General features: G+C 36.8%; 1 protein-coding gene across 2 annotated transcripts; it reads right to left on the minus strand.

Annotated features, from left to right (window-relative positions):
• Window positions 1–892: 892 nt before the first annotated feature.
• On the minus strand, window positions 893–6,023 carry LOC128188550 (uncharacterized). 2 transcript variants are annotated; one of them, XM_052859658.1, is made up of 2 exons: window positions 5,880–6,023; window positions 893–3,649 (listed from the first exon to the last, which is right to left on the minus strand). In XM_052859658.1, the coding sequence occupies exon 2, from the start codon at window positions 3,218–3,220 to the stop codon at window positions 1,763–1,765; it is 1,458 nt and encodes a 485-aa protein (XP_052715618.1). In that variant the 5' UTR covers window positions 3,221–3,649; window positions 5,880–6,023; the 3' UTR covers window positions 893–1,762. The 2 variants fall into 2 exon arrangements, with proteins under 2 accessions (XP_052715618.1, XP_052715619.1); XM_052859659.1 differs by having other exon boundaries at window positions 5,887–5,991.
• Window positions 6,024–11,447: the final 5,424 nt, after the last annotated feature.

Genomic DNA, 11,447 nt, shown 5'->3' on the forward strand with positions numbered 1-11,447 from the left:
CATAAACCATATACAAATGATAAATACGCATATGGATACAAGTTACGATCAAGCACCTGTATTGTGGTTATTGAGTTAATTATCAAAAACTGTCAATTTATTGGCGCAGGTCCTAAGCGGTCCTTATGGCTGCCATATAGGACCTGTACATGTTCCAAAAAGCGGGGCCACTTATCGCAATAATAAACAAATACAATCAATTGATATGGTCATAAATTACACCTGTATGCTAATTCTGTGTACAAGAAATGGTTTGACGGGAAAGTAATACGAACCCCCCCCCCCCCCCCCCCCCCAAAAAAAATGGTAATTGATAACCTCAAAATTGACAGGAAACGTATGAAAAGGGATTAAATCAAGAAACAGAAGAAGCGTGGTAATAAAAAATTAATTAATATCATATACTGGCTTTTCAAATGAGGTGGTTTGAATAAGACATTGCAAAACAACATTGTAAGAGATTTTCATGGGCACTCAATTTGTCAAGTTTGAAAAAAAAAAAATCTTTGAGTAAAGCTATAGCAAGGAATGCTCTGGAAAATTTCCAGACTGAATACAATGTTCTTCTATAGTTCAACTGCATTCTAGTGGATATAGACCAATTAGATATACTTCATAATTTCAAAAGAAGTTGAAAAAAATCTTATCTTAAAGAATCACAAATGCGATCCCCTAACACTTTTTTAAGTGTTCAAAAGGCGTAACAACATGGCTCGTCACGGCTGACTGGCTATTTCGTGTCAATTACCTATCGCGCACCTGTTCTTTGTCTTACATCTTAACTAGATATTGTCCAGTATTATCATTATGAAAACTTTGCCAAATCTACGACAGGAAGAAAAACTCAATAATTTCTCGTGTTAGATATACTTTTGAAGCTTCATTTGCTGTCTTTTTAATTCAGATGGCTAAACGTGCAAAGATCGGCTTATAAAAGGGGTCGCTATTATATTTGATACGAACCGGGGCCCTCTTAGTTTTTTTCTGAATGAGATCGGTACAAAAAGAGTATTACGCCAATTGGAGAGTTTATACCAAAGATTACTTATGGAATGCGCCTTAACGCCCATAACCATCATATTAAGAAGATTGAAATAAAGAGCCAGTAGTTACATTATAATAACAGATTAGGAAAAGGGTACTTTGTTAAAAAGACCAAAGAATTGAGAATTAATCCTGATCGACGGGGAAAATCTACACTGATTCCAATGTATAAAATACAACAATCAGAAAAATATATACATACAAAAATAAATTGCACCTTTTTGTGACACATTAAGAAAGTGTCAACAGACAGAGAAAAATATTCAACAATTCCCAAGGCTATCGTATCATAAGCACACAATTTACGTAAAAGTAAGGATTGAACGAAAATACAAGGAAATTCCAATGAGTTTTCTCATTTATCGTTTTAGATCGCAATTCTTATCGATTTTGCAGCTATGACAGCAAACGTGTGCTAAGTGACATTCTAGCCGGGGGAAATTGGACAATTAGACCATTTATGTAACAGGTAATGAAGACGTCCAATAAATCTCATCAAAACCTGTCCAATATCAAAGTGTCCTCACGAAATATCACAGACTTTGCTTCCTTTTTCGCCCCAATGGCCGTGCTCGATGCTTCGGCAGTGGCATTGGCAGATTTCGCTCCTTAAAAGAACAAAATCTGCACCCGGTTGCTTTAACTCATGGGATGAGTTTGCTAGTGTTAATCAGTCCTAGCTTGAGATGAAAATAACGAATTAATGATTACAAAAATGTCATTTATACATTGAGTTTACTCTCCGCACTCGGTGGTCAAGGCCGCGGGGTGAGTAGACTTCCGAAAATTGGGGTGGGGTATTCGTAGATGTTGCCCTTTTCTTGTTAACGACGGCGTATTCCGGCATCTCCCGCGGAAACATTGCAGATGGCATGCTAGATGTCATATCCGGTCCTCTTAGCGCGCTCTTCTCCCCCGTGATGGCGATGTCGTCTGCATCGTAGTCAGCAGGCGGGATGTCCATATCTTGGCGGTTTCCAGTGTACATGATACTATTGTCCTTTTCAATAAAGCTGTTGGAATGAGAAGAAGAACCACTGCGGTAGCTCTGGCTGCTGTACGCAGAAGAAAAAGATGGCTGCCGTAGCAAAGCTTGTCGCTCTCTGGTAACCATCGGGCTCCTGGCAGATTGTGGGGGATATACGAAATCGTATTTGTTGCTTCTTGCACTTGACGGCGGGGAATTCTCTCTATCCTCGTCAAAGTCGGAGTCGGGGAATTTCTTCTGCTCCTCAGATGGCGAAGGTGATTCCAATCCGATGCCACTCTCGTCCGATGCGTTTCGGGACCTAGGGGATGACATAGGCAAATTTCCGACAATGCTTGCATTCAAACATCTCCTTGCGTCCACCTTTTCGAGATTCCCTTGTTTTCGGCGAATAGTATCGTAATCTTTTGGAGGAAGCAACAACGGTTTGCCTTCTTTTACCGACATGTTTAATTTCAGTCTGAGTTCATCTGTCACAGATTCAAATGGCATCTGGTCGCAAAGACTTACCAGATCGGGCTCGATCTCGTCCGAAGGAAAGGAGTTGGTACTGCATGTACTGGCCGCGGCAGAATCCGGAGCCGAATCCGTTCTCGGCTCGCTCATTCCGTCGGATGATCCAAGTCCAGGGTCCCTTGGACTTGATCGGGGACGATAGACGTATGTAGTATTATGAGGGTCCTCAATTTCGCCGCGTGCGATCAAACTGAATTCTACACGTTTCAGTCTCTCCACCGTCATTCCCATGACGCCTTGCAGCATGCGGACATATTTGGTTGCTGTTTGCGCTGAATCAAATCGGTACACATGCACGTGTACACTTCGCTTGGTGCGAGGGATGTAGCCGAGATAGATGCACGCCACAATGTCGTCTGGTTGACCGGTGATCGGGTTGCGGGCCTGTGAGACAAACGTCACATCTTCTGCCGGGATGACGGGGAATTTGATGTTCTTGGTTTTCTTCTTGTTTTTCTCTGGAACATCTTGGGAAATTTTCAGTTCAGTTTTACTGACCTGGACTGTGAGTTTTGGAGCGTTCCTCCATTTCTGATGCTTTCGCCTGAGATCGTCAACGACCGGGCGTGTATATTGCTCACCCACCAGACCCCGGCTCTCTATCCATCCCAAGAACTCCACGTAGAATTTCTGGGTCTTGTCCTTGCTCTTACCTCCAAAGAATCGAGACATGGTCGCACAAAAATGTTGTTCACAAAATTTTGAATGAACAAAAATAAATGTCCCAAAATTAGTTTTTTTCGGTTATTCACAAAGAAATGTGTCCTGTAACATCGACAGAATGTAAATAATCACAAAAAAGTTTCACTTATATCCGCACGTGCTGGTGCTAAAAACACCTGCTCTGTGCTCGTCAAATAGTATAACTGCCGCTTCGATCAAAAATTCACAATTAAGTTACCTACACAGCGGCGCGGTTTGATATTGTTCCAAGTCGCGTAAATCGCTCTTTACAAATACTATAGCAGTCATTTCTTGTGAATAAACTCTTTCCACGCCGGTGGAGAAGGGGGCGGGGCTACCTGTCGTCTCATCTGATCACAGGTAGTTTCACAGGTAACGAATACAAGGAATTTAGGTTAGTCTTGCTGCACACTATCCCTGAAAAATAAAAACACCCGGCATTGATAATCAATACAGTTTCGATTCAATTTAAATCAACAATACGCACACATTTCTGACGAAAATCTTTTGCGTAAAAAAAACTATATTTTTTTTTAAAATAACAAAAGAAGTGAAACTACCAAAATGGTTGAGTCTGTGGGAAAATGCACAATTACATGTATGTGCTGTATTGTTATTTATTTTAGCTTTTTTTCTCATCTCAGGATTTTCTTCCAATAAATGAGATGAACACAGAAAAACTTCAAAACTTCCAGCAAAGTTTTTAGAATGTGGACGGGGGGGGGGGGGGGGTAGGAAGGGGAGCAGTTACCGTATAAGGTAACTAAGCGATTTTTAATATTGATTAGCAACATATGAATTTTTGGTCAGTGGGGTATTGATTTTCGGTCACCTACATGTGTATGTGTACAGATAAGTATACGTAGGTATAGTACGTAAATATTAAAAACATGCCTGAAATTCAACAGCCCTTTCAATAAGATTAATTCACTTCATACAATATACATTGGAATTTCACAGGATAAATTGCCACGAAACCCACCTCGCTAACCACAATACAACCCGCAGATTCAATTTTCCCGTTTCAATTTAACGATTCATAAAAGTATTTGTGCGTTGGAAATATTTGCGAAGGTTGCACAAAATGAACTGAGCAAGAATTGCAATTTACATTTGTACATGAAATGAGTATAATGAAATTCAATTAAAACGTTTCCTTCCAGTTATCATTGCACTCGATTTTTTGTTGTTGTTTTTTTCCCCTTAAAATTAAACAATTGAAGAATTAAATTTGTAAATCGAGCAACAGTCATCAAAATTAGATAAAACTTTTTTTGATCAGATTGTGAGTTCTTAATCAGTATGTGTAACAAGGAGTTACTGTAATAAAATTACAAAACTCAATGACGCACTTCGGTAGTAAAACCTTCGTGGAATATAGGCTGGTTGATTTAAAAGTTATTCAATGAAAACGAAAGAAACGCGAAAAAGCTGACGGTTTTGGTAATCGCCGTTACGCAGAAGAGCCCTAAAATTCTGGACGCTTCATTAGATTTGTTACGACAAGACTTACTGATCAGGAAAAAATCGCCGAGATTTTTATTCAGTACATTAGGAGAATCATAATATATACATTTGGCCTCTCACCACCCAAATATAAAGACCAGCTCGTAAGAAGATTGGAAGCTAAGCTGTGGTTTTCCACTTTATAAGTAACCAAAAAAGACAACTTTCTGGTCAGTGAATTTCAGATCAAAGAAATATTGGGAGGAGAGTCTCGTAACCTCTCCTGACTCATATAAACTCCATTTTATTTATTGTTAGAAAACACAATCAAAATAACCCATTGTTATCTTACTTTTGTTGAAATGTCAACAAAATAATGTTTCTATTGGGAGTAAAGCTGTTTATAATTCCATCCTACCCGGGATATCACGATCAGAGCTCAATTTTCCACACCCAGTTTCAAACACAAGACACTTAATCTGAATGAAAGTTGTCAAAACTAGCAAATTATATTGATGATCATATGTCACACTAGTCTGGCACTTTTTGTTTTGAATGACTTTCGTTTTCTTTTATTCGAATTTTATTTTCTGTTACTGAAATTACTAAAAACATGTGGTTCAATTTTTGAAAAAAAAATTAATAATTTAAATACACTGCAAGAACAATTCAGTGCAAATTTGCTGTCATTTGATTATCATAATGTGTTGCATTAGTATATAAACTATATGTGAATATTGATAACGTTATATAACCCTATTCATGCAAGCCGGCTCGGTGAAATAAACTCTCGTTAAGCTCAAATACTCTTCCTGTTGATGACTTTAAAATGCAAATTAGTTCGATAAATTTATCATCACTGTCTTCATACAGGTTTTGAAATTACTAATATTAATGAGCGAGTGTAAATGAACCGACGCCTCCATAAAAATACACACCTATTCGAAACTGTAAGATCTCATCATTGATAAGTGTGCAAACGGTTCCAACCACAAGTTGTGGCAACGAAGCACACGAAAGTCATGATCATTAGTAAACTAATTAAATGTATAAGGAGAATGCAGCACATGAATAATTAAACCTCCAAAATGTACACTAAATTTTGCTAAAAACTTGCAATATCGATTGAATTTTGTTTTGCAGTTGAACTTAAAAACCTAAGAAATTCTGGGGAAAATAAATGAAGATAAAATTGACTTACAACTCACATTCAGAGATGACCTCGGTCTAGGGACAAAGCAAGCTTCCTTGATGTGAGGGACGGTACAGTCTGAGTAAAATCTATCAAGTTGATATTACTGCCTGAGTAGATCTCTATTCACGGGACGCGCCGCCCCAATGACAATACGGACAATATCAGTGCAGTGGTATACGCCAGGGCGCGCTATTGTGGGCGTATTTGTTGTTTGTTTGTTACAGTACAACTACACTCAGTCGCATAACAATTGTTTAATTACACCTGTTACGGAGCTAACAATTAGCTGAGAAAATCCGCATTGTGTTTTTTGCCATTATCTAGATATGATAGCAGTCGTTACTCTAACACTTTGATCAAATAAGAATTTAAACCAATTCAAGTCAAAGCGAAAATCTGCGACTTACTGGCAATTAGTATGTCGGGAGGTTACATAAGAAATACTTTAAGAATACAGCATCTGTTTGCACTAGAAGATAAAATCTTGTGTTTCTAATAATATTAAGGTCAAGACTTTCATACAAAAGATTACCCTGAACTTGCTAAATACAGCTGAAATTCCTCAAATGCTCATACTATTTTTGATTCTTTATTCCTTGTGTAAATCACGAAGTACAGTAAGAAATAATAAGAGTTAACAAAGATAGAGTGCTTTAACCAAACATACGGAAACTGTTGCCCGGCGTCAGTGTTTGTCTTCGCGAATTTAATTAGACCAATTCAGGGGTAGCTCATACAATGAATCCAAAATCTTCTGACGCAGATTCAAAGGAAAGAACAACACAGAAGGCTATTTGAATGACGTTCGGTAAACCCAGATATGATAACAAGTGGATCATTTACAAACAACTGTCAACAAACGGTTGTGGTGTGTATTTTTTTAAAAATTCATTGAGAATTCTAATAGTACATGTATTTGCACTTGACCATTTGCGTAGAGAAGATAATAAAACAAAAAACTTTAAAAAAAACTTTGGGTTGGAGTATAATTGTGCACATGAAAGAATCATATTAACGCTAGACTTTGAATCATTATATTGCAATATCTTTTTCGGACATCAAGCTTAGTGCTTAGATTATTTTGGCGTATAAAGAACTGTTCAATACTTCCAATCATATAAATAATATATAGATAGAATGATTTCATTTACAGGTTCATGGGGTGTGATTTTAAATTAAATTGAATTCAATTTCAAAAATATCAAAATTTATAGATGAAATCTTAATTTCAGATCCATTTTAAAGTATCATATATCATCATATCGAAGAAAACACACAGGCCGTTAAGGAGTCCTATCAATAACCCAGAACAAATACATGTACAATAAACGTCATTTAATGAGGAATTCTCTGCCGATTCTTAAACTTCAAACTAATGATATGGTACTTAGCGTGGATAACCAGGGAATTCAGCAGATTGTTGTAATCGTTTCACCGATTGTACCCGTCCCTGATATACCATAAATTTTGGCGAACTCAAAGATTCATTGAAAAGTGAATTATCAGCGCCGCTAAAACGCTAAATCCACTAGATGGCTGCAATTATCAGAATGGGGGGTTAACAAGAGAAGGAGACAAACACAGGCCTCCTTTTACTATCTCGAGTATCGAGGCAGGTTTTAATCAATGGCTGATTTTAAATAGGTTAAATATTCAATAAGAGAGTGATAAGATTCCTCCGAGAACCTTTAATCAATGGGATTGGCCGTGGTTATGAATGTATTTGGTCTTGCCTGACTTTTTAACAACCTTAAAATGGCTATTTATGGATCAAATGTTGCCTCAAACTTTTGGCACGCAACGTCTGTTTTTTTACAACAGTAATTTTGGCTGTTCTTCGACACTCGATAGGGCATTAATGATGTTACTCTAAATGGAATCGAGTCTGAATGACGTCATTGCTATCACAGTTATACCTGCATGAACCTTTATTGTAGATTACAGAAATATTTCACTAATTTCATGAAAACTATCCTGGTATCTACGTAATGTTCCTCCCATTATGACTGACACTAGCACAACCTCCTTAATTTTCTCTCAGGACACAACCAAATCCCCCGGTCTTGAATCTGTTAGTTATCCTAAAGGCTATACTTATCTAGTGCTACAAGCGGGGTTTGAAACAGCAAATGACTTTAAAAAAAATAAAAAGTAGTATTATTTGCTAATAATCAGAATATGTAACGCATGCAGTTAAACATATCTCTCTCTCTCTCTCTCTCTCTCTCTCTCTCTCTCTCTCTCTCTGTACTGAATGATACTGTAACTTAAATCGGAATGACAATAACGAATCTATGATTATAATGACGTATATCTCAATGTTATCACTTTCAAATCTCGCGTCGTAGTACGTCCAAGGACAACTTAAGGTCGTATAAACTCAGCATCTACTGGAGTGCTTACAATACAGTTTTACAATGTTGGAACACGGAAAGAAATGTTTCATGAAAAACAGAACCAAGGAACAAGTATGTCCAAGGACACGCTTTGTAAAGGTTGTAGTCGAAAATTACGCGACTAGATTAAAAAAAGAAAAGAAAACGGATCAAAAAAATTCTTGATTAACCATAAAGTGTCGAGTTGCCTGCTTCAATTATTTGGATCCGAAACAGATACATTGTTGTAATTACATACATGGTACACTGACACACATAAGTGTCTGGTTTAAACGTGAATTATTCATAAATAATGTACTTGTAAGGTTAACGTACCCAATTAACAGATGCTGCATGATCATTTGACATTCAAACAGGTGGATATAATGCGTGCATGGGTACATTCTATATTCCCTCCAAATTGATACGGTATGCGCTGTGCATTATTTTACATTCAATAATGAGTGCTGATTCATTCAAGAATTATGCTTCAGAAGATGTAAAACCTATGCTGTTGGGTTTTCTAGACCGTATGCTGGAGATGTACCGAATGCTGGCGTTGACCCCGTGAACTCAATGCTACTGACCTCTTTGCGTATGCCTCTATCGGGGTCAACTTTTGGGTGGTATATTGTTCCATTTCGAGGTTTCATTTAAGCCTTAATCCTAATATTGTCATACCACATTCAATCTTTTGCCACCTACGGATTGAATTTAAGGCCAAAACCTCTCTTGGAAAAACATAGACTTGTTTTAACGTTGCCCCAAAATGTAGAGCATTGACAAATATTGCAAATGAAAATATTGAACTTATTTAAGATGGCTGCTATATTTAGCCAAATGGATTAATAGCTTGTGACATTTTACACCTGATTGTATTATGTGAATATATCCATACAGTTTTCAAAATATTATCATTGTTTCTCCACAAAAGCTCTGCGTCCTAATTCATTCTAATTTGTCGGGTCGTGAGAATATATCTCTTGATCATAAAGGTAAAAAAATGTGTCCAAATTGGTTAAGATTATGGCACTTGAAGGAGGTATCGCTCGTAATTTTACAGCTTTGTTCTTTTTGAATTTTAAACATTGTACATGTCGATAGTTCTTTTGTAAAACGTCAGTTTAATTACATTTCGGATCTACGCAACAAGTGGTACTCCAAACAGACAGCGTATAGTTGAGTGCATTCCTTTGCCTTTGTTGGAAATATTTTATTTTCATTTAGATAAAGCCCGACAAATTGAGTGAGAGAAATGCAAGTTGAGCATAATTCCATAATTTGATGGCTCGCTGCGCTGTTCCATGCTAGTTGTTTAAGCAAAACAAACGTGAATTTCCCCAGACGCAATACATTATTTATTCAATCAACTTGATAAAAAAGACGTCTATAGAACTAATTCCCTTTTTGATCACATTGTTGTTTTTCCCCCTCTGCTTGACCCGATTTCTTTCAATAACACCTACTCTGCTGAAACGTTAAAGAATAATTTGTTGGATGTAACTTGTAATTACCATACATGTAGGTGTTTGTTAATTAGTTCGCCGCAACGAAAGCTTAGTTCCGGCAATCAACCAACGCTTACCAAACCTGCGAAAGGCATCTACATATATTCAATCCTTTTGGAACAATTTCGAAGGTTCAACGTTTGGGGGTTGAAAAAAAATGTACAGTTTACAAAAGTCATCAGAGATAAAGTCAAATAAACAACAAATTTCTGAATCCGTTGAAAGATTGTTTGTGAGAAAAAGTCATTAAGGGAGTGAGTTTGACACAAACTTTAGATCTCCATTTAGATTTTATACTGTATTTGCCATCGTGTTCTGGTAAATACCAAACAACTACCCCCCCCCCCCCCCCCTCTACCTTGGAAAAAATGCAAACAATCGACAATTAAAATTAGGTTTTGAAAATCTAACTTTACACACATGCTACGAAACATACTTAACTTAAATTAAGGAACAAAAATTACATATTTTAATAATGACATTTGCAAAAAAAAAAAAGGTATGGCATAGCAAAATTTCTTTCAAATTACAGGACGTTATCACGACAGTTGTTAAACCGAGAACCTCTGGGGCCGACCTTTACTTTGGGGTATCTTGGTACACAGTGTCGGCTTTCTATTGTCTAGCTCCCCCAGACAATATCAAGATGCCAAACCTTTAACTCTAGCAGTTTGCTGAAGAATTGCACCGAGTTCCTTAACCTGGCTGTTCTTAAAGCAAAGGGGAAAAATTAACAATAACATAATTTCAATGTTCATGCGTGAACTGCATGTAATGCTTGATTAAAACAGTGTCTTATTTCAAATTTTGTTTTATAAAGGGTGTTGAAGAGATTCCTCAGATTTTTTTGCATTGAAAACAAACCAGAGTATTTTGATTTCTATACATATTCCCACAACGATGCTGGACGTTAAAACGTTTTAAGAGCACAATAGCTTAAAGAAAACACAGCTTGCTGAACCCATTTAAGTTCAATGCCCAGGATTTCTATCTTAGACACACCAGGAACTGCCAAGCACATAAAATGGAAGGCAATAATTCATAGATTTGTCCTTCAAATTCCTCAGTTTGTATATCAAAATGAACATCACATACTTGTCCTTTTTCCAACTAGAGACAAATATACTTGTATCAGATTACCTGTTAAGCATGACAATTTTATCAACCACGCCTATGCTTTGAATACACATTTTCCTCCCATTTATAATCTAAATTTGATCAAATTCAGTAGTAATTTTGTGTAATTGATACATCTGTAAGAAACTTTCAAAAAGAAATCTGTCAAATGTTAGTTTAATCTAAATGTACTTATTTCACCATTTTTGATTATTACGGGTCTTTAGCAAAAAAGAGCGACCTACATGTACACGTAATTTAGGAGTACTTCCAGCGTTTCTCTGAAACAAAATTAATAAAAAAAAGATTACATTGCTACATATACAATTTGCAAAAGTGCGTTACAAAGTTAGAACCTAATTAATATTATCATGTAGAGTTTTAAAACTTATTAGTTACCACAATTAATGATTCACGAAATGATAACGAGACTGAATCGTGTTGGCTTAACTTCCGGCTTTGCGACCTTTTGGCAACATCATGAGATTCCCATTGGTTACTCTATTGGTGCTAATTGGCAAATTGTGCCAAATGTCAATTATTAACTATGTATTTAGTATGTATTTTGTGTCTCT

Source organism: Crassostrea angulata, chromosome 6 (assembly GCF_025612915.1).
Source record: "Crassostrea angulata isolate pt1a10 chromosome 6, ASM2561291v2, whole genome shotgun sequence".
Classification (NCBI taxonomy): Eukaryota; Metazoa; Mollusca; class Bivalvia; order Ostreida; family Ostreidae; genus Magallana; species Magallana angulata.